Source organism: Phalacrocorax aristotelis, chromosome 12 (assembly GCF_949628215.1).
Source record: "Phalacrocorax aristotelis chromosome 12, bGulAri2.1, whole genome shotgun sequence".
Classification (NCBI taxonomy): Eukaryota; Metazoa; Chordata; class Aves; order Suliformes; family Phalacrocoracidae; genus Phalacrocorax; species Phalacrocorax aristotelis.
In genome coordinates this window covers 17411781-17435967 of record NC_134287.1, presented here as the reverse complement: position 1 = coordinate 17435967, position 24187 = coordinate 17411781, and the positions used below count along the sequence as shown (strand labels likewise).

General features: G+C 40.1%; 1 protein-coding gene across 2 annotated transcripts in view; it reads right to left on the bottom strand.

Annotated features, from left to right (window-relative positions):
* Positions 1-6397, bottom strand: part of PLPP4 (phospholipid phosphatase 4) — a 64207-nt gene extending 57810 nt beyond the window's left edge. Inside the window, exon 1 of one of the 2 annotated variants that reach the window (XM_075107522.1) lies at positions 5829-6397. In XM_075107522.1, the coding sequence (XP_074963623.1) occupies positions 5829-5884 (56 nt within the window). In that variant the 5' untranslated portion in view covers positions 5885-6397. The remainder of the gene's footprint in view (positions 1-5828) is intronic. The other variant, XM_075107521.1, reaches the window with a different exon arrangement.
* Positions 6398-24187: the final 17790 nt, after the last annotated feature.

Below are 24187 nucleotides of genomic sequence, written 5' to 3'. Positions count from 1 at the left end.
CATAGATATAAGGACAGGCACACAGTCATTTCATTGCGTGCTTCATATTACACTAGGTATAATAGGCATTTATGGACTTTTGTTTTTACGGTAACCTCTCAAGGACACTGAGCTGAACAAAGTTAAAATTCAGGTTACTTTGTGATATATCAGCTGCATTCAGTGAGTTATAGAAGCTCCATGGCGTTCTAATTCTTCCATCACTTCAAAGGTATAACTGACTCTGCTGAGCACTGGAACAAGTCTGGTGCTTGCTGCTGGAGCCCAATATGCAACCTTTGATATATGTTCTCAGATCCTGAACACCAGAGAGGCCAAGGTCTTGTTCATAACAGGCCTTCCCTTAACTGTTCATTAACCCTACTCAGTGAGCCACACTTCAATCCAGGCCACAAAACTAAATCTTTCCCTCATTTTAATAACACCTAAATTATGGCTTACAAGACAGTACCTATTTTTAAACAGGTTAGTAATCAAACATGTTGATATTCTCACTTCCTACTATCATTACTATTTGTGAAACTAACACTGAAAATGTTCCAAGCATATTCCGTGCTCAATGGGCTTGGCCACTGTCCACATGCCTCACAACAAAGAATTTATCAACTAAATAAACAAAAGGTGAAAAAAAAGGATTACTCCCCTTTTCTTGATGAGAAATCAGGGTACAGTGAAATGACATCCAAGACTTAAGATTATAAGCCAAAAATCAGGTTCCAAACAAAATCAGAATTATGGAATATTCAAACTGAGAATGTAGGACACAAAAAGACTAAGAAGCTCACGTGGCCAAATACTTACTTCACTTTGAAACATTCAGCTATAAAGCTTAGACTTAAAAGGTGCTTTGAAATCCTAGTACAACTGATTTGTAATTTGGCAGCATTTGTGTCAGCATAAGCATAATGTCTCAGACTGGTGATTTCTTCCCAGTACTGTTTTGCTTATATGACCTACAGATCTCCAGCTGCTCATGATTCTCAGCTCAGTCTACCCTCCAAAAACCCAGCACATATGACAGAGAAAAGGCAAGCACAAACTGTGAAAAAAGAGTAAAGCAGAACTGCAGCATTGTGGAATTGCCTTAGCTAATTGATTTTCAGGCTGTGTTAACAAGACAATACATGGAATCATTTATGAAGGCAACATATGCAGAATATCCAGGAGACCACCACCTATGACAAAGCAAGCTACTTGAAAAAACTTTTCAGCCTAAATCATTTCATGCATATTTGTAACAATTAAAATCTTAATATTGTAATCTTATAAGAAACCCAACATGCACAGAATCAGCTTTTATTTACTTAAACCAGTCTGAGCATGGCACACACACACAAAAGATGTCAGCATTAGTCAATACTGTACACTCATGTGTATGGAATATATACATATGTTAGCCTGCAAATAAGCATTTATTCCCAAGGCAGGCTGCTAATGAGACTATGCTCTATGCTGTAGGGAAGATATCCAATTACTCTGAATGACATGTATATTTTAATCACATCACTCTTACTGAAGAGCTCGAGGTTTAATGAAGCAATCCTTGAAACACTGTCTTTTTAATCAGTTAGACAGCTCTAGAAACATCAGCAATATCCTGCTGACAAGTCATTGGGCTAAATATACTACAACACACACAAAATTCTTCTGTCTTCCTACCAAAACAATGATGTGGTCTTCTAAAACTTCTGAAACAGGTGAAAACGTTTTTCTTGCAGGAGACAGCAAAATAGTTGTTCTGTTTTAGGTAAGAAACTAAGACATCCCTACTGGCAATTACAGGCTCACTCTGAGCTACCACTCGGTGAATTCTTTTTAGGACAGATGAAGAACACTGTTTTAAGAGCATCACTCTGGTATAAAAATAGCAGACTTGCTCACAAATCTTTTTACAATTGCCTGAATTGAAAAAAACCAAGTCAGTCACAACAATTTGTTTTTATCAAGCATTCAGTAAGGGACTAACACCACCGCCCACACGGAGTATTAGAGACTGGCCACATTTAACATGTTTTAGCATTAATCAGGCTCCTTAAGATGTTCCAGGTCATAGGAATAAGTACAAAATGAAGAAAACAGATGTAAAAGCCTAATTCAATCATTCTTCAAATTAGTGTTTGTTTTTTTTCTATAAACAAAGTACATGTTCACAGTTGTTACATTAAAAAAATAGATCATTTCTACTTCTGAGACCTTCAGGAAAAATTTTGCTTTAAAAAAAAATCCAGTTCTGTACTCAGATATTTCTTAATAAAAAACTAAAACAAAAATACGAAGTGAGACTTTATTAAAGTCAAGGTTTAATTGAATTTTAATTGAATTTTCTTTGCTTAGTTAAGTAGCAAACCTTCTACACTCATTAGGATCAGTTCAGCCCAGTCAGAAGGTCTAAGGCTGAAAACTAAAAATGAATGTGTTAATGTTAAGGAACTGGGGAAAAACTGTAGAGCTGAACAGAAATATCACTATTCTACTTAGAGTTTGTAACTTGTGGCTTGAGAACTATTTTGCTGAATGTACTCAAAGAACATCTATTTACCTTCCCAGTAAAGTGTGCATCAAGCATGTTCTTGACTGCATACAGTTGTGTTTGGGTTTTTCTGTTTGTTAGTTTTTTAACTCCTGCTTCTGAATTTCAGGCAATTGTAGTTGTTCTAATAAATCTCTCCTAACTAATCCTTCCTTCAAGAGTAGTAAATCCTGAGGGCTAAAATACCCTTCAGCACAGATATTTGTAAACACACAGAAGCTTGAATTGCTCAATTTCAATACCTAAACCCATCTTTAATTGCTAAGTGAATACTTAGCTAAGTGAACACTTAGCAATTGCTAAGAACACAACATATAGAACTGAGTGAGTTGTTATCAACTCACTGATTATCTGGTGAATTCATCCAAACCAATACACAACCATCAAAAATGTGTATTACTTGGAATGGTGTACATTCAAGTGACAGAGAACTTAACAAGTATAGATTTTTGCCTTTGGTGGAGTGACTGAAGTTGATAATTATGGCAAGTGGGGGAAAAAAGGTTGCCAGTCTTAAGTATAGAAAATAGGGCTGTTGTTGCTGTAAAATACATTCAAATTGGCAATACATTCAATTTCAGCAATCATCAGCATAAGTTTTCACACCTCCATTTTTATGAAATGACATTTATTACCAAGCAAAACTACAACATGGAACATGCACCTTTTTCTCTTGCATTTTATGGTACAAAATATGCCAGTATATTACTCTGAGTTATATTAATCAGTGGGTTGAAGGTAAAAAGACATCTGGGAAGCACAGATGGTTCATGACTGGCAAATAACTAAAGAACCATTATCTCCAAGGTCAGATTTCTAACACTACAAAGGTTGGTAGTGACCCAAAGTCATCAACACCTTTTGAGAATGGACCAACTCTCTTCAGTCCAGTTCCTGGTGGACAAATATCTATGTTGCAGCTGGCATTCACCACAGAGATAATTTCAGACCTAGCCTCAACTCACTGATGTTAATGGCATTCCTTTCCACAAGAGGTGGAAACTGTACAGCCTTTTCATTCCTAGAAATAGCTTCTGCAGTAGAACTTACATTGCTGCTGCCTGGATTGCAGTCCCAGGGCTTTCAAATTCACCAGTAACTGTTCGTGCTTGAAAAGACACTTTAATGAACTCAACACTCCATTAAAAATACTTGCTTTGGCTGTCTATAAAACCACAGAAAACACAGTATTTAAACCTTTGAAAATACACCAGCTCCAAAATATGAGTAACTCTCTCTTTGGAAAAACTGAGAGAAATACTGAATAGCAAAAGATTACTTTGGTGTTACAATTATCTGAATATAAAAGCCATTCTCCTAGTCTAGCTAGATATTGTGTTTTTGCAGCCATTACAAACGAAGTGCAGTTCTTCATAAAACTAAACAACAACCTGGATGTGAATTTAGAATACTACCTGTTCAGTAATTCTAGATGTCAGTGAATACTCCAGATGACCTCTTATAATGTCACAATTATTCCCCAGTATTCCAAGAAAGAAGAGCCCAAGCTATGTGAAAACGTGAAAAGTGCTTGTGTGGTCATTTGGCATTAGGGTGGCTCTAGCAAAAGCACGTCCTTTAGCCACCCCTCAGCTGAGTTTAGAACCACAGGAGAAAGAATAGTGAAAATTACAGAATGTTTTAGAGAGGAAATGAGGACAGAAGACAAGCATAACCTAGAGATTCTTACTTATAATAGGGCGTGATTTACATACCATGGTAATAAGCTATATGAAAGGTCTTTTACTGGATGGTGTAAGTGATGAATTACACATGCAATCATAAAGAAGGGAAAGGTTTGATATAGCATCAGTTTCTGAGGCCTTGCTCACCCTGTAATTCTATATATTCCAGGAAAGAGTTCCGTTGAAAGGGATAGGTCTACTTTCAAAGTAAGATCCAACTGAACTGAAAGATATCAAAGGTACCTCACAGGTTTTTGAAGGTATCAAAGCTCATCCTAAACTGAAGGGGATGACACTTACCAAACATGTTGCAAACCTTTTGATTTGCATCAATATTAAAGAGGAATGAGCACTGAGGAAAAACTCAAACAACAGTAAATCAGGCAAGATATTCATTAACCATGAGAGGTTCAGAAAGGAATCACATCAAAGCATTCCAGTACCACCAGCTGTAAGTCTGTATCACGGCTTACTAGATGCCCTATACTATTACTGCCTGCACCTGCCACCCACAGGACCCATTGTTAAGCAGACAAACAGCAGCAGAATCTGATCTAGTTTCTGTGGTACTTTAGAGGGATCACAGAGATTGAGAATACACATCTTCAAACATTTAGCAACTGAAATGCAAACTTAAGACTGTAACTTTTCATTGTTCAAACGCACGGATTTACAGACACATGTAACTTTCCAATGTTTCAAATACAAACTGCCAGAAAGAAGAAACAGGTACAGCCCTGAGAGGGAAGGGGGAAGCCTGCCTGAAGTGTACAGAGCAAAATGATACATAACTGCTTTCTCTTTAAAAAAGGCAAAAATAGAGTGTTCCTCAGTAACAGCTACACATCTTCCAGCAACCAGATCTTCATGACTTTCCTTCCTACACACCAGCGAGCGGATATACATCTCCAACCCAGCTACGACAGACCTCACGGTCAGCCCGAGATCCTTCCTCAGCTCCGAGCAGCAGCGCTGTGGCCCTCCCGCTCAGGGACCCTGTCCCGCACCCCACCCGCTGCGAGCCAGCGCATTTACAGCCTCGGCAGACGAGACCTTACACCAAAAACCATAATCGCCCAAGCGAAAACAGAAGCTTTTTTTTTTTTTTTGGTTGGTCTTTGCACACTTCTCTCACAAACTAGTTTCTCCGACAAAAATTTCCTGCAAAAAATCCTAGGGCAGAGCGGGCTCCCTGCTGCTCCCGCAGCGACCCGCACCCTCGGGAAAAATCCCTCCGGGCACAGCGGGTCCCTGTCCGCACCCCGGACGGCGGCAGCTCCCCCTCGCTCAGGGCTACCGGGAGAGCGGGCGGCAGCTTGGGGCTCCTCCGCCGCGGGCCCCACCGGCGGGAAGGTCTCCCTCAGGGTCTGCGGGGCTGTTTCGGGACCCGTCAGAGCCCACCGGCAGAATGCTGCCCCTCAGGGGCTGCGGGGCGGCCAACCGCCACCAGTCCGCGCTGAGGGGCGGCCAGCGCCGCACTCCCCCGGCCCCGCCATCCGACACCGCGCTCGGGTGCGAGGAAGGGCGCGGGCGACGGAGGGAAGTTGGGGCAGTCCCGGAGGTACCGGCCGGTGCCGCCCCCCCCCCCCCCCCGCTGCCCGGCGGGTACTCACACGAAGACCCCGAAGAGCAGGACCCGTATGCCGATCTCGATCGCCAGCTCCCGCATGGTGGGTCCCAGCAGGCTCCGGCAGCCCCGCGGCGCCGCCTCTCATTCCCCGCTCGGGGCGGGAGCGGCGGGAGCACCCGGGGCGACTCGGGCCGCCTCACGCAGCCCGCCGGCAGCCCACCTCGCCGCCCCGAGGGAGGGCGGCCGCGGCGCAGAGCCCCGCGGGGTGCAGCGCGGGCCCCTCCATCCCCCCCTCAGCCTCCGCGCCTCACGGAGGCGCCGCGTCCCGTCGGCGGCGCGGCCGGGCTGTGCGGGGAGCGAGGAGCGGCGCTGCCGCGGTGAAGCCGAGCGCCGGCACAGGGGAGGGGTCCCGCTGACTAACGCGGAGCCTTCCTGCGCGGAGGCCGGGGGATCCGGGGGATCCAGGGGATTTCCCTCCCCTCCCCGCCTCCGCGGCGCTGCCGAGCCGTCCCGGGCCAGCCCTGGGCTTTCGCCCCCGCCTAACGCCGGGGAGGGGCCCCTGGAGCCCTTTGCTGCCGCACGGGCGAGAAGGGGCGTAGAGAGCGCATCTCCTGTCTCATTTAATGCAACACCCCACCCATCCTTAGCTGGAAGGAAATTAACCCGTTTCCCGCCAGCGCGAAGGGCTGGCGTCGCGTCCCGGGTCTGCCTCACGGCACGGCCTGCAGTGAGGAGTGCGGCTACCGTTTGCGTGCCCACCTCTGATCCGTAAGGAACGACTTGGCTCCCGAAAAGAGAGAGAGAAAAAAATAATAATCGGGGGGCGGGGGAGGGCCGCAAGGCACAGAAAACAGCAGCTGTTCATAAAGACTTAACCTGGTGGTCGTTCGTGCAACGGGCAATCGCGTCCCAGACCACCAGTGCTGACGCTGAGCTTGGCACATTCACGTAATCTTTGCATAAAGGATCAACAGCATCTGAATACTTTCTGCAGGATGTATAGAACATTTAGACGTTTCCACCATTTAGACATTTTCACCATTTAGACATTTTCCATTTAGACTTTCTGCCCATTTAGATATTCATGCCATTTTAAACCCTCCTTCTTATTGTTAATGCAAATAACCCAGCATGTCACTCCTGCTTCACTTGGCCACATTCTGCCCAGTACGTGATATTACAGCCTAAGTGTGTGTTCAGTTCCGTGTTGGTTCTTTCCCAGAGCAGGGTCCAGCTCAGCAAACAGGCATAGGTATTTATGTGGGACTGCAGATTGCTAGGGTGGGAGAAAGGCAGCAACATAACCATGGCCTTGGTTGCCTCCTGTGATTCCTCCAATCCATCCTCCTTTCCTCCCAATGGCAAGCTCTGAGCCACCCTAATCCTTGTATTGCCTTAGCTTGGTTTTGTTCAGTTCATTTAACTTCCTCTCTGCATGGAGGGATTTAATCCTGAATGTGTTTATTGTAAGAGAAGTTCAGCCTTAAACCACAAGATGCAGCAGACTAATTCATATTTAAATGTATTTAATTATCTGTTTTCTTGTGGTCTTTAAAGGCATGTCCTTCAGGAAAGTGTTCATAGCTCTTAATACTGTGCATAGTCACAAAGCAACTGTCAGTACTGCAGTAGGGATCCCATTCACTTTACTACATGATTATTGCTACCGAATTAATGCCAGAGAGGCTTTATCAAACCTATCTGCTTAATATACCCACTATGCACCAGATGGAAGCTCTGAACTATGAATTAACTACCATGTAGTAAAACATTTATTGACCATGTTTGTGGAAGAGCAGAGGCATTAGCTTCCATACTAACAACATCTACAGAGAGCTACACCAGTGCTAGATTTGACTCAAGGAGGGTGACTGAAGCCCAGAGAACACACGTGACTGGCACTGGAGAGAGCCCTTAAAATGTTAGTGTTACTTAAATGAGATCTGCCTCCCTTGTATGCCTTATTTCAGTAATGTTCAAGACAGAACTTGGTTAACTATTTAAATTCTGGATTTAAAAAAAAAAGTTATTTTGTTTCAGAAAACAAACCTAAGTTGTGAAATCTCCATATTAAGCTGCTGTTGTTGGTAGAGGACATGTCCCTTTCCTTTGAGGACACTCAATTGCTTTGTTTTTTATTGTCATATATTTGTACTTCCTCTAGTTTGTGCCCCCAGTGGCTGAACGTGTGTGTCCGTTATTGCTAGGTGTGCACAAGAAAAACACTTGTTTTCATGAATAGTCCTTTCTTACAGAAATAGCCTCATAACTTGCATGAATCAAGCCAGTCACGAAACGAGGAGCTGCAGGGACTATCAGATAATGCTGGCAACTGTACTGCAGTTACTGGTTCCACACAAACTGTGGAAGAGGCAGGTGACAAAGCGGGTAAGCAGCATGCCCTGCTTGAGCATCTAGACACTATGTATATATTGCTTAAAGGGGACACAGCCACACATTTGTTTTCCCCTTCCCATTTTTGTCCTGGAGTTGTATATATCTGTTCAATTGTGTTGCCTTAGCCTGTGGATCCTTCAGCCCCTTTGACTTTGCTACAGTACCTTTGCTACTGTCCTGCTACAGAAGAGGGGATTTTCTTCACAGATCTGTATTAGTGTTCGGAATCATTCAACTGTTATCAGCAGAGCTAATAAACAATACTAGTTCTAAATTGTAAATTAAACGTTTGTCCTGCTGCAGCTATCTGCTTGCAGTGTTCTGATTCTCCAATATGTATCAGCTGATGGTGATTTATTAAGCATAAATACCTCAGATTGATTTTTGTTCAAAACTAGACCAAGCTTGCAGCTGGCTGCTGATCAAAACTTAGTTTGACTTTTAAACCAAATATGAGTTGTAGGGATAATTGGCAAGGAACATATTTCTGCCTACATTGTGGCTTTAAGCTGCAACCCTGCAAGAGGAGCAGTGCAGAGTCATTGCACTGCAGCAGATTCTCAAAGCAAACCACAACGATCCTGGGAGCACCCCAGTTCCTTGTTCATCCCATCCCTACAACAGGCACAGCAGGTGCTCTCAATGCCATTCATTTTCTTAGGTGTGACTGCAAAGGAGAGAGAACTGATCCCACTCTGATGGAGCTAGCTATCAAGCCTTGTGGGTGGCTAGCTAGGCTTCTCAGTATTTTTCTCTTACAAGGATTATTATCAATTTGTACTGACTCCAGTTGGGGAGCAGAAAGGAGAAAACTACTTGAATCCTTTCCTCAACTTAGAGGGAAGGCTGAGCCACTTGCAGCCTCCTTTTAGTCCACAAAGAGATGTTCACAGGCAGAAACAGCAGCTCATACAGCTTCCCTGGAGGTTCTAGCTCTTTGCCAAAGCAGCTGGATGTGTGTGTACTTCTTACCTGCCTTGGGGCAAAATTTTGCAGCTCGTGGTAAACGAAGCTTAAAGACTGATTTTTCCAGGAAAGCAGATAGATTTTATTCTACCAAAAAGCTGTGGAAAATAACCAACTTGCAGCAAAAGGGACATGACAAAAACCTAAGTGGTAGTAAGAATGAAAACTGCAGAAGCTGGTTTTTTTGACTCTTTCCTAAGAGCTTGTAACTCTTCTGGGATCTTAAGGATGAGAAAAGCTCACTAGAAATAATGTTGTCTGGCCCATTCTTTGGTCTTGTAGTTGTGGAAACTCTTAAGTCCATGGAGTTTCATGGCCTGATGATGGCTTTTTTTCCCTATAAAGGATTCTTAAAACAGTTACACGAAAACCTGACTTTTTTAGTCTTATGCGGCTATGGGCACCAGTTAGTCAAAGAAAAATCACAGGTCCAGCCCAAAATATTTGTTAGATGACTCAATCATCTCCATCTATGTATTTTTTTATGTATCAGAGACAACGATTACCTATAAAAATTGATAAATCAAGCATTCCCAGGCTGCACAGGTGAAGAAAAAAAAACTGTGAAGATTCACCAGTAGTGTTTCGAAAGTTGAAGAAAACCAATTCAGTCCTAAGAAACACATCATGAGTTGGAGAATTCATAGGTTTCAGGAAGGGAAGTGATAGCAGGATTAATTTGAAAAAAAAGAGTATTGTTCAGTTATTTCCAAATTCAGATTAATACTTTTAAACAACATCTGTTTTCATATCACTGCAAAAATGTAGAAGATTGAAAGTCATATTTAAACCCCATTGGAGTTGATAGGGATCTTTCTACTGGTTCAGGATGTTGAAATCTGTTCTATATCTCCAAAACGAAACACAGCAAAATTACCCTGAAAAATTCCTATCATTGTGCTCACTCAAGAAGTTTCACTTAAAACTGAATTTCACAAAATAACTTATTATTATCATTGATAGAAAACAAAGGATGTTTACTATTAGGACTATTAGGATGTTTGTTTGTTCTTGAATCATTCGAAGTAATGTTTAATGTTCACCCTATTTTTAAACTTTTTGGGGCAAAGTGCATTTTTCTTTTTTTGTTCTTGCAATGCTTGGTATTAGTGTCTAATCTATGACTATAAGTACAAATACTTTTGTGTATTTTTTTACCAAATCAGATAAATTAAATTATAATGTCAGAAATTAAAATAAATTTCAAATGGAAGAGCCATTTAGGTCCCCAAAGTGTACCTGTTGATAGAAAATATATCAACATGGAATAACTGCTCTATTTTAAATTGTGTAGCATTCTTTTTTTATTTTCTCCTCAAAATTTTGTGGATCTAGGGACTTTTCAGAAGTCCAAGTTTTCATTGTAAGGGTCACATATGTAAGGGTCAGCACTTGCAAGCTTGGGGCCCACCTGCCCAGTAAAACGAGCTCATTTCCTAAATAAAGGTTTCCTCAGGCTTCCCAGCTCAGTCTGCGTTAGCAGAATGCTGTGGAAGTTGATTGAACTGCACTCTGAGCAAAACTTACTCATGGGTTTAGGTGGCATATGGGTTAAGCCAGCTCTTTTACCTGAATGAGGTAGCAAATAGGCAATGACAGTATCAACGTCCTTGTGCTGCTCAGCCAATGTACCAAAAGTGCTGTCCCTGTGAGTAAGAGGGCTGTCAGAGTCCTGCTGAGGCAGTGAGACCGAAGGCAGCGTGCAACCTGATGACACAATCACAGCTTGAGGACTTCATCCTGTACAAGCAGGCCCTTCTGTGTGCCTGAACACCTGATGAAAGCCAGAGGGTTTTGTATAGATTTAGGCATCTGCCCAAGTCAGTCTCATTGATTCCATGGTGGCATTACGAACTGTGTGAAACTCTTCAGTTAAGTTGCACTGGAGTGACCAGCTCATATAAGTCAGTGAACAAGAGCCACAGTTTTTTCTTTTTCTTCCCTGAACTTTTCTCGCAATGTTGTAGTTCCATGGCCCTTTTCTGTCTGTCATTCCCTATTTTAGGTTACTTAACCTAAACTGAAATGATGAGGAATGAAGAGAATAAGAAACTTGGAACACATGTAAGTACGTAATTAATTTCTGAGAAAATCTCTATGTATATGTATGAGTACCTCATGGGATGCTCTTAAATCTGCATAAGTAATTTCTTAATTACTAGAGCTTATTCCAGAAACAACTAGCCTATATTTTTTGTTGTTAATTTCTATGGTACAAAGCACATCTACAGAACGCTTTAGCTGATTGCCCAGAGAAAGATTGTGTCAGGTTTGTACTACATTAGTTGGGTCAGATCTACAGAAATACTTCAGAACCATGTTACTTAACAGCGAAAAATGGCCATTATTTTGCGTTATTACCAAAGTACAGTTATTACCATTAATTACTGTTATTACTAATGAAATTATGGTTCTTTGAGATCTAAAAGATTCCCCAGAAAAGAAAGCCAAACCTAGAATTTTAAGGTACCGTACAGAGAAATTTGTCTAGAATATCTGAAACAATCATGCTGTCTGTGGACCGAACACCCTCTCTCTTACCCTTTATAACTTTACTGAGGCTTTTTACTGAGTAAATGCCTCAGTGTTAAAGCCAAGAAATCCCTGGGTTTTATTACCTTATGTATAAAGGGAAGCATCTGAGAGCTGAAAACTATAGTTTATATTTCCTCACGATGACACTGCTGTTGTTGAAGTCAGCAGGAAGCGTACTTTCAGGAAAAGCCTTTCCTTTCAGAAAGCAAGAATTATGCCTCCAGCATATAATAATATCTTATACAGATATTAGATAGGACTTACTACATAGCTCAAGTTTAGTGCTACCTGTAAATTATAAAGGTTTTTCATAGGACAAAGGAGGCAGAGCGTTGATTCTTCGTAAACCTGTATAGTTTGAAATGAGCCCTGAAACCAGGCAAGGGTCTCACACCAACATATATATGTGAAATAATTTCATATATGTTAAGAATTATTCAAGTGATGTTGACTAAAGTTTGACAATTTTGTCAACTGTTCATAGTTGTGATGCAAAATCAGGTACAGCTTGGCAGCCGCTTTCGCTCTGGAGTTATTTACACTCAGATTTGTCACATTACATAAAACTGACACATGTTCAAAACCATTCAGATCATTCACTAAGACTTGTCTGGATGAATGAAATTTCCAGGTTCCCATTGCATAAGCCTGTAGACAACCAGATGGTTAAGCAAAAACAGCTGGCCAAACAATCACCAAAATCGAGCCTGTCATGACAGCTGAGTGCCTTTTTATTCTTCAGCAATTACATTCTATTAAAAAAAAATCTACTTATTCTTTCACAAGATATAAATGAAAGGCTATTTTAGCTCTTTTTTTATACTGTCTTTATTTCTGTCAGTATTTTTTTCTTTTACCTTGTACTGCTTCTCTTATTCTTCTTCATGGCTGCTTGACTAATTAAATCTAGGTCACCATGTGGAAAAGCCCTCATTTTCTCTTCCTCTTCTGCATACCACATATCCAGATTCCCTACACATACTCACAGTTACCCTGATGTAACTGCTTTGTGCTGCTTGACATCTGGAGAAATCAAGACTGAAGTACAGGCAGAGCTCTCTTTTAGGGGAGTAGCAGGCAAGAGCTTGAACTTTAAGCTGTCTTTTGCCAGTTTATCTCAGTCAAGAATTTTAGCTTTCTGAACATGTTAGACTTCTTGGAGTAGTGGAACCCTGCCAGCACAAAATAGTTGAAATAGTTTAATTCAGGAGATTTTGTCTATCACACGTTATTAGTCTGTTACAGGTTAGCTTCCTAATTTTGGTAAGTTAATTTTGTATAAGATAAAAAATTTACTTTTCACCAACAAAACCTGTTTCTGGGACTTAGCAGCAATCTTTGCCTAGTATAGGACATATGTCTTCAGGTACCAGGGGTTCAGAAATCAGTATATGTCAGTGAAAAGACAGTCTGTTCTGATTCTAACCTTCAACAACTTCATAAGAATTGACTAGGGGAAGAAGTGTCCTGGTCATTAGAGAAACCTAAGTAGCACTTACTGGAGAGTTTGATCTACACTGCACACCCAGATGCCGCGCACAGGCCTTGGGGGTCGATCTAGCACTAGAGTAATGCTAAAGTCATGGAGGGTTTTGTTAAGGAAAAGAGAATCAAGTCTGTAAAACATTTTACTTATTCTGTGCAGGTCTACAGAGATGCATATGACAGCTGGGAAGTTCCCATCATCAGTGGACTTGTTGGCTATGCCATATACTGCTGATGATTTCTTTCCTAAGTAACTTTCCTAAGGTACTTTGATGGACAAAAGAAACTTCAGAGAACAAAGCTCAGAGGAATTACAAACCTCAATCAGCATGATGTAACCATGCACATCTTAATTGCCCTACATACCATATTTAAACATTTATAAAAGTGAATTGTTAATGTTTCTTTTTAGTTACTATACAAGTGCCTGCAATTGGCTCGTGATTTTGTCTAATTAAATGGTTCTTCTAAACATTAATGTCTCGGCATATTTCAGTAGTTGCCATTTAATGAAATTTTGTCTAATATATAGTCTGAAAATTTATTAGGCTTGCATGTATGTGCTTGGAGCCATCTTGTGGCCCAGAACTACACTGCAATAAATGTGCTACTGCCCATACCGGGGCATGGGCAACCTTGGCCCATATCCCCGGCACCCCAGGCATCCCACCCTACCAAGGCAGCAAGGCCTGCAGACTCCGCTTTAGCTGCTTTCAGTGGAATTCGTCTGCTGAACCCTGGCATGGGTGTTCCAAAATGTGTCATTTATAACTCTGCTTGATCATGATGGACAGGGACATATTTTCAGTTGGCTCACTACTGCACCTCATAATCAGCACCTCAGTGAAATTTGAGAAGTCTAAATAATTAGATTCATGTATATATGAAATTGATATATATTCTTTATGAGCCAATTGACATTTACAGCACTGTAGCTTTAGTACTCAATAAGCTGTGTATATTGTTGTGGGGTTACAGTTGTAAAAGTATTAATGCTCCCATAATAAACTTGTGATAAGTTCAAGTCTTTAACATCTACGATATTTAGTATTCTTGTGCAGTATTTAATAGGAGACTGTGACTTAAAGCAGACATCTGCTATCTTTAATCCTAAGTAACACTTCATGCCAAGAATGGCCTTATTGACTTCAATGAAAAGGTTGTGTAATTATTTTTTCTTTTTTTTTGCTTGTAAATGTAGTAGAAACTTGCCAAAAGTTGCCTGTGTCATTTCAAATTACTCTTGACCCAAAAAGGAACGTAATGAAGCAAGGCAATTAAGTATAAGAGGTAAATGGAAGAACAAGTATAAACACCATGAGAGGTGCAAAACAAAATAAAATGGCCACTTGGATTAAACAGAAGTTGCAAAACAAACACTCCAGAGTTTGAATATGGCCTGATGGTTTAGTACTCAGTAACAATAAAGGACCACTTGTTCACGTTTCCCTTGGATTTTTTTGAAACCATTTCATCTGGATAATAAAGAAGCTAGAATATTGATGCTACTCAGAGCAGGATTTTGTTCTAACTCAATTCTATTGGCAATAGCCCTGGGAACAGCAAAATGGGATGAGACAGTGTATTAATACGGCTCCAGACTGCCTTTCCCTTTAAGCATGCCATTTGTTGCATAGCCTTAGGAATCAGACTCTGTAACGGCACATTTGAGTGCACAGGGATCTGCATTCCCAGCGCTGGAAGAACACTGCGTTCTGGTGACTGTGCTCACTGCAGCGGTATCTGAGAGCTTCAAAAACAGTGTGTCAGGGATTTCCCAGCAGGTATCATGTTTTATTGCTGTTCTGTGGGCTTCCTCAGCCACTGATCATGTCAGCGATATGTAGGAGGAGAAAGGATTTTCTGCTAGATGATAACGACACCAGTTTCTAAGCTGTAGCTGTGATCTACTGCAACAGCAATTTCTAAACCTGAGACTAGGAAACAACACCAGGGACTTCATTCCTCTTCGAACTCTGTGATGTTGTGAGACTGGGTGCATTCACCCACGATGCAGCAAAAGGAGCGATTTACTTTATCATCACATCAGTGTCTTACCTTATTGAATACTGAACTATCTGGCGATCGACTGCAGTAGTAGAAGCAGCGCTCTTAATTCCGTGGCTAATCGGGATATATAAACGATGTTTTGTCAGAAACACAACACAGGTCAGAGGAGGGCAGAAACATCCTGATTTAGTACCAGTTTCCATGAATGCCACTGAAGGCAAACTGAAATTAGATTGGAACACTTTATGCTGCTTGTGACTGAGGTGGCAATACATTGTTCCCCAGCTTGAACTCTGGAATTCATGCTTCATAGCACTTACTTAGTCGTAACTTATGTGCTCGTTTGCATAAAGAACTCACTGCTGTTGGGCCCAGCTAGCATGACGTAGATTTCTGTCAAATGAAGATACGTGGCTTCATTCATATAATTTTCAATATATAGTAAAGGATATATTTTACCTGTAGTCAAGGAGAGGAAGGACAGGGCAGGTGTCAAGGAGTATTACATTTTAGATGCATAGAAAACGTATTCATAATTTCATTACTTCTGGCAAGGTAGGCTGGGAAAGCCTGAGAGAGCTCAGTGCTTATTTTTACCTGAGCTGCACCGTGACAGCCTCAGTACTTTCATTCATTTTGTTTGCCTTCTGTATTATCTATATTTAAAAAATCAGCAGCTCTGCAACTTGAGTAGGCTAAGGAGCTGATTGGGTATGTATGCATGTGTTACTGCTAATTTTGCCCATCTTGCTGTAGTTCCTCAAAGTGAAGACTACTAATTAATTAAACACAGTGCCTGAATCCCAGCTTACAGTATAAAGCAGTCTGTGTTCCAAGCCAGTTTGATGAGCAGCCATTAGTGTTGCCTAGCAGGGAAAGTATACACCATTTATGTTATAATCCTATAGTTCTAGGCATCAGCAGCTCTGTGAGTTGGCAAATCTAAATGCATTTCTCTAGGTAAGGCAGAGATTGACTGCCATATGTAAGTGGAAAAAGGTAACAGTTGTTGATAACAATGAAGTAAAATGATAGGCAGCTGATTTAAACTAGCTCCACTGAGCTTGGTCCATCCCAGGCTACAGCAACGTGGATGCTGGCCACTCCAGGCACCTAGTCAAGATTTAGCTTTCATTTTATGAGGCAACTGTGTCTTCTCTTAGAAGTAGAAAGAAGCAATTCTGTTGCTGGGCAATTTTCCCTGGGAAAGCCTAAGGCAAATATTAAATATTTATTTGGCTTTTAAAACATATTATGACATTTTATGTATTGATTTGTAAATAATCATAATTGAGCAAACTAGAGCAAAATCAGTTCATACATATTTTACTTTCTACTACTGAATACAGATTTTAATCAACTAGTATTAAAGAATAAGCTTTTATACTGTTTGATGGTAGAAAGCAAGCTGTTTAACATTATGCTATACCAATACTGCTGTGTGTAAATATTGAACTGTAGAACTATTTTTGGCAAAAAAGATCTCTTTCTGCTGTGCAAATACCCACAAAAGGATCCTGTTGTGGATTCAACCATAAATTACATGGTTTTGAAAAGGATGTTGATTCAAAGTAAATGAAATTGTGGGATTCTTACAGAATTCCATATTCATTGAAATGAGTTATGTGTATTTAGCATAACCAGTGTGGTATCACAGAAATAATAAAGATTAGCTACTTACAGTTGGGTTTTAGGAAAGGCCCTAATATTCCTCTGAATGTTTAGTCTCCGTGAACAAAAAAGAACAGAGCACCTCTGTTAGCAATTCAGCCCACAGATATAACAGGCTTTCTGTTAAAGTTTCCAAGGCTTTTAGCAGAAGACTTGACACATTCTGTGCTCTAATTTGCTCTAGAGGGAATATTTAACTCAACTTCATCAGAAGTGGGGTACAAGAAAGCAGTGGGTACTTACCAGACTTAAGTTAGAGGCTCTTTCACTGGGCTGGCACACATTAGCTAAAATTCTTTAAAATCTTTAGGGATGTATTTAATTAAGCACACTGGAAAATTCCTGTGCACTTTTTTATTTTTAATTCCATTAGGTTGACTTCACTGGTTGTTCTGACAGATTTTTTTTCCCTTTCCTATGGAATATTTAAATTAAGAGAGTAGTGCGAATAAAAGAGAATTGCTACTTTTAGAGGAAGAAATTAAAAAGCAATGTCTTCAAGTGTCTATTTATACAATTTTTACTTGAATAATTAATCCCTCTTTGGTCTTCAGTGTTGTTAATGGTAATGTATGAATGTGGTAAGTAATCAGTTATGCTAGATTTGTGTTGAATATGGCACAGCACATCAGACTGCTTTCTAATGATAAAAATTCTTAAAAGAATGTAGCTTTCTCAGAATCCTCAATCTTCTCATTTTGTCTTCCAATCTTGTAATTTTCTTACTAGTTCATGATTAGAACTCATATCATCTTCTCTTGTTTTCTGTTAGTAAAAAATATTGAGTATTTCTCTAAACAGTGGACGTGAAATATTCATTATTTGTATATACCAAAATAGAAGGCTAACTTTAGTAACAGTAATGAGAAACGCACGTTATTTTTTTTAGGTGGATCCCCATTTTGCCCAACATTCCTGACATGTGAACTTAGTTTTTGGATACTGGCATTCCATGCAAAAGTCCTCAGTGATTTTCTGATTTTCTTTTTCCATATATCTTCCAATTCTTTCCTTTTCTTCTTCTTCCCCAATCTTTTTCATTTCTTTTCATCCTTTGGAGTATTATACCTTTTCCCAGCCCCATTTTCTTGCTCCAGATAATCAAAACATATTTACTGGACTGCAGTATAGATCTTGATGGAGAAAGGGGATAAACTACCAGCTGATATTTTAATGCTGGTATTAACATAATTAATAGGAGTGATCTTTTACATGCTCAAGAACTCGAATTGAGAGTTTAGACTTATAGTGGTACAAAAATATCACAGCATTCTCCCATCAATATATTCCAAAAACCTCAATTTCTCATTATTTCTGAAGTGACTACGACTTCTTCTTTGTAATCTTCTGCAAGAGTAAAGGGCAGTTGAAAGGCTGTCTCTAATTCCTGCTAGAGGTGGTGAAAAAAGAAGTTCTTTTGACTTACAGTAGCAAACAAAGGGTTTAGCAGTGTAGTGGAAGAGGCGACTTCTGAGCAAGAGAATCAGGTTGAGATTTGTTTCGGTGCTGATTTCAGTCCACAGATTTGGGCTGAAAATTCTCATCACTTCTTTCAGGACTAGGTCCTTTAGATTCTAGCCTAGAAAACATTGCTTGGTTTACTATTTCCTTGCTTTTGAAGGAGGCATCTGGATATACCACGAAGTTAATATTTCATGGTATGTTTGTTGTGGGTTAAGGGTACAGATATCTATTTTTAATGAGAAGACATTAGCTGCAGTTTGACAAGGTATTGTTTGGCATACCAGTGAATCTTCAGTGGTCTCTGAAGTATTGGAAATATTCCCACTTATTTATTGTGGTTTTATGACACAACAATTGTGTTATTTAATTATTGTGATCATCTGAGTAGTGACTTTTCGAGAAGGGCATTAAAGTTTATGTTTACCTCATTTAAATTTATATGATGAGCAATAAAAAAGCATAATCTCAATTTCCTATAAACTGGGAAAAGATAGTAACGGAAAGGTGTAGCAAATATCACAGAACAAACATTTTGTATGTATGAAAGGTGCACTTTTTCATCTGCAAGTACTCACAGGTCATGAGTACTGGATATCAGCTCACAATTTTACTCTCAGGGAATGAGGACACCATAGTTTCCTGCAACTGTATGAGCTTCATAGACCTGCCAGAAAGGGAAATTTGTAACTTTGGTTTACCAGGGATAATCTGAGGGGAAAGTGCTATGCTGGAGCACTTCTTCTTTGAAAAACTGAGACTGTGCTACCTGCTGTCTAGGCAGATGCTGTAGTAACAGTAATCCAAATTAGCCCAGTTTCAGTTTATATCCAAACCACCTTCAAAAAGTCACGCAGAGCAGGGTTTTTGAAAGAAAATAAGAGTTGACTGGTTTCCAGCTCTGAAGGTATCAGTGGGGCATCTAAGTCCTCCAACAGTAGGTCACAAGACAGGCATACATCTCTGCATCAGACCAATGATGGAAAACAGTCCACAGCACAAGTATCTGCAAGGTTGAAATCCGTGTTTCTTAACTGTGGCACAGAGCCACAGCTTCTTTTAAATTCTGCATGTCTTTCAAGCTCTCAGCAGAATCAGAGCAATGCTAAACTGTTGCCAAGAGAATAGAAAAGTGAGGCTAAAGCTTTGTGAGTTTTACTTCTAGCCAATAAGCCTATTACAGCAACTTCTTTTGTATCTAGAGGCAGAAAATAAGGCTCAGAAAACACATGAGCAGCCAGTCTGGGTGTTTAAAGTGCTTGATTCACTCTCTGAAATGTAGAGTGCCTTGAATAAAGAAATAAAAAAAAATACAGGCATCAAAAATCAGGTATTTCTTAAAAAAATTGCAGCTCTGTATTAATGATAATGATACACGGAGATAAAAATGAAAGAGTGAAAGATAAAAAGGCTTAAGTTCAGCTCCTGAGATGTAATTGTATATTGCCATTATGCTTTACAATTTTACTTGAGTTATCCAGCTCTCTTTCTTTTATAAAGCATCTTCTATAACAGTCTGAAACTTTTGATGTTCAAGACATCAGACATAAATGAAAACAAAGTCCTGTGTACAGCGGGCACCTATTTTACACTGACACCATGCAGTAGTTATATTAACATTTTAAAATTTAGAACACTGTCTCTACTCAAAATTGAATTCGTTTCAAAACAGGTCCAAGCTGGAAGAGACAAAAATCCCCAGAATATTTAAAGTTCTTTTTTCTTTGAAGAGAGTATCAATTTCAAAGGCACACAAAGCCATCACAGTCTAAATTGAGATGTAGCTACCAATTCCTAACTGAAGCACCATAGCCTGTGGAGTCCTTAGCCACATTAGAATTACTTGTAATCCTTAAAAGAATTGCATAAATATTAAATAACATACTTGATATTACAGCCTGTATCATACACTACTTTGCATATGTACTTACTATGAAAGTAATAGCTGAAATTGTTGAATGACTCAAACCTTGCAATGCCATATGGGAAAGCTATCTACCATTTCATTTACTGTTATTTAGTGCATAATTTTAAATATATTTCCTGCAACGTATCTGTAGCAAAATAGCTTTTGTCATACAGGCTGCCATAGTAAACACTGAAATACCTATACTTAAAGCTTGTATTTTGTATTGCCATCATTAGGACAAAGGCAACAATGACATTCAGTGTTATTTTAACTTATGATTAAAAACCTGGGTGCTTAATTATCTTCCATAACTCCCAAAGATCTGGGTTCTTTTCCCAGTAACTTGCGTTTCTTCAGGCAAGTCGATTACCTTTAGCGGGAGCTGAGAAACTCCAAGGTGGTGCTGAATTCTGGGTGACCATCTTCAGCCAGAAGTTTGAACCATGAAACAGGAACAAAAATATCCCCACATTTCCAAGGTATTTTCGTGTGCTAAGCAACATAGAGCTTGCAAGTAGAAATCATCTCTAATAAAAAATAGGACAATAGGGTAAATTTAATAGATCTGTAAAACTCTAAAACAAAATTAAGTTGTTGTTTATAGGTGTTCAAAATATTGCAGTAAGCATTAATATTTTGTTTTAAAATTCCTTTATGTTTCAAAAAATGGTTGCAATGAGCAGGTTGAAAAGTCTCAATCAAAATTGGAAAATGCAGGTTTTAGAGTAAATTAATTTCTTCATTGGAAGGATCTAATTTCTGGGAAATCTATTTTTATTTTTCCTGCAAGGCCAAACAGTATAGAAACATTTTGCTTCTCTGGGGGGGTGGGGAGGAAGGTGGGGAAGAAAAAACCCATAATTTTCCACAGAAACGTTCAGTGTCTGATCAGCTTTATGGTGACAGTGATTTCTCTATGAATTACCAGCTTCTTCCCAGGTTGGCAGACCTTGGCATCCATGTGGAGAATAGGCACAGTTTCGCTGCTTGCTCAGCAAATGACCTCGCGTCTAATGAAAGGGGCGTTACAGTGAAACATTCATCTTTCCTTTCCTTTTTCAACATCGCCCACCCTTGCTTCTGTAGTACGTTGACTTTGCGCGTCAATAGCAAAGCAGATGGGAAGCTGCCTCTGCAACAAGCAGATTTTAAGTCACAGAGCAGTGATAAATACTCGGAAAGCTGTCATTGAATGAGTAGAATAACGTCCCACAGAGAGATGGAGCTGCACAAGCCATATTTTACCTCAGCAAGACTGTGCAGCAAAATGTAGTGATCACTTCCAAAATGAAAGGGGGGTGGGAACTTTATGGAATGCTGTAATGCTATTATATTTCCTACAACATTTCTTGAACAAAAAAGGAGAAGCTCAGGATTGGGCAGAATTGGAAAATCTTAGCGCTAAGGTGCTGTGCTTTCTGCTCTGATTGTATCAGTGGAGCCTCTGTAAAAGAAAAAACAAGTTACGTGGTAAACAAAGGAGATCCCAGCAGAGCAAAATCTTACTGTAACACCTGTGTTCATGAGGAATGCCTGGGGGAAAGTCTTGAAAACAGGGCAATGTCCTAATCCTTACAGTATGTGTTGCATACGTATGTATGCACAGCCTATTAGGAGTGGGGTTATAGCGTGAAATGGTGCTGAGCATCTGATGTCTGCTATGTATATTTGGGAGGGTTGCTCCACAGTGCATCTAGGCTGCTGCCCTGGACTGAATGCCTGCAAGGGCATTTCATTACATGAGTTTTTATTCATTAGATGAGTTTCCAGTTTCCGGATTGGGTGGATTAGTTTAGTTTCATCCAAATAAAACTCAGTTTCTGTGCTCTGAGACACAATGATATCAACCAAAAAGGGGTAAATGGAAATGATCAGGAGATTCTCTCAAAGAGCATGCTCCTGGTGCTAATACTGTAATGGAGACGCATCTTTAGACACCAGCTGCAATACTGAGACCAGTAAATGCTTATGTATCGGTTCAAGCTTTCAAGTTCCCAAAACTCAGAAAAGATTCATCACTCCACTGGAGCACTAGCAGGTTATTCACTGGAGCTGGCTTGGATACATTTCAGACCCTTTTGCTATGACAAGATACTTTGCTGACTCCATCCACTCTTCCACGAAAAGCATGCAAGGTACCAGAGAGGGATACCACAGAGCTGCTTGTCCGGTCACCAGGCTAACAGCTCTCGTTCATTCACATTCTACTTCCCTGAATCCCTTTTCTTGTATTTATCAATTGACCGATTGAGACTGTGAATGCTACAATAGATGTCTGAGACAGCTGGTGTGACTGTTCAAAGACTATAAAAAAGAAATGTTTCTCCTCGTTTACATTTGTGCTTCCTATGCTCTTTTTATAGTGGTTCACTTCTGAAAGGAGCCTTTATTAATGAAGAAGATCTAAGCAGAAGATGAGAAAATGGGAAATGAGTGCTAGTGCTATACACAGGTTAATTCCTATTTTTCATCTGACCTTATGCAAACACTTTGCTTACTGCGTAGCATTGTAACTCCACTAAAAACTGAGCCAAGTAACAAAAGAGGAAAAAGTTTGTAAGCATTTCTTTTGATCTCCTGTTGGTCAATGCATATCTATTCTACTTAGAATTTAGTAACTACAGATGAGCAGGACCTATACAACCTAAGAACGGCAAAAGACACCCAGGCATATCGAACAAAATACTGCTGGCTGAGATGAACTTCCATATGGTATGGGAATTTGTAGCAGACACTGGCAGGAATCCATTGAATGAAGAGGAACTGACCTGGAAGGTCCTACAGCACATTACTGTCGAGCCAGCTGTAAATCATCTGTTCTGGAATCCAGAAGGGAAGCAAATATGCTGCGTGTAACTGATTACATGGGCCAGCACTAAAGCTGGGTTAGGAACAGAACACAACACAGATCCTAGCACGAAAACCTAACCAAATAAGGGCCAGATTTCAGCATCTCACCTCTTGTCAACTTTTCTGATCTGTTATTGGCAGCATCCTGTCCCAAACAGGTCAGGAGCCCTCCGAATGATGTGAGATCTTGAAGAGTCAACAGACGTAATTCAGAAGTGGCCTGCAACAGAACACAGCTAAAATTTTTAATCATCTAGAAAAAAATCCCGGGAATCTTTGTTCTATGATGGTCAGAGACCTGTATGATAATGCAACATTTATGACTATGCAGCAAGTAAGAATATTACCTCTTTTGCAAAAGGAAAAATCATGCTTGACTACAGTGAGGTTAAAGTGACAGGTCAGAAGTAGCTCAGGGGACAAGATGGAATCTCTCAGAGAGGTTTAACTAAAGCCCTGGCATTCAGGGTCCAAATCCCTGAAAGAAGATGGGAACAAATGCTGCTCTAGTGACTTCTAATGCCAGTTACAAATGGCATCTTCTGCTAGGTCATAAAACTACATATGGCAGGTGCAAGCAACATGTGGGATTTTCTTGGATTCAGGAAAACCTGGATTTCTTCCACACAGGAAAAATACATTGTTATTACTTCTTTTTATGAGATCCACCTCTGTTACCTTATGCTTAATGACCAGTGCAATATAAAGCATCAGTCACTGCTACAAAAAGGAGCACAAGCAAGCCATGTTACTCTGTTGATTTATATCTAGTGTGGCTTCAAGAATAAGCCTAGGCAGTGCCTCTTCCTTGCTGTATTAGAAACTGCAGATTATAGTAAACACATTTTCAATATTTACTCTGTGCATCGTAGCTCGGGGCTGTTCATGTTTTTAGAGAAAAGCTCTTGCACGTATTCATAACTTAATTGCTTACTGAGACCCCTCAGAGCTGTGTCAATGAATGGTTTCTTAAGATGTTGTTACTATTTTAAAAAAGGTCCTTGACTTTTCAAATAAGAATATATTTTTAAAATACATTGAAGAACACTTTAATTTCATGTTCGTGGGACTTGTGAGAGGGGAGGGGAAAAGTTACGTAGGCGTTTACTCCCTAGTAT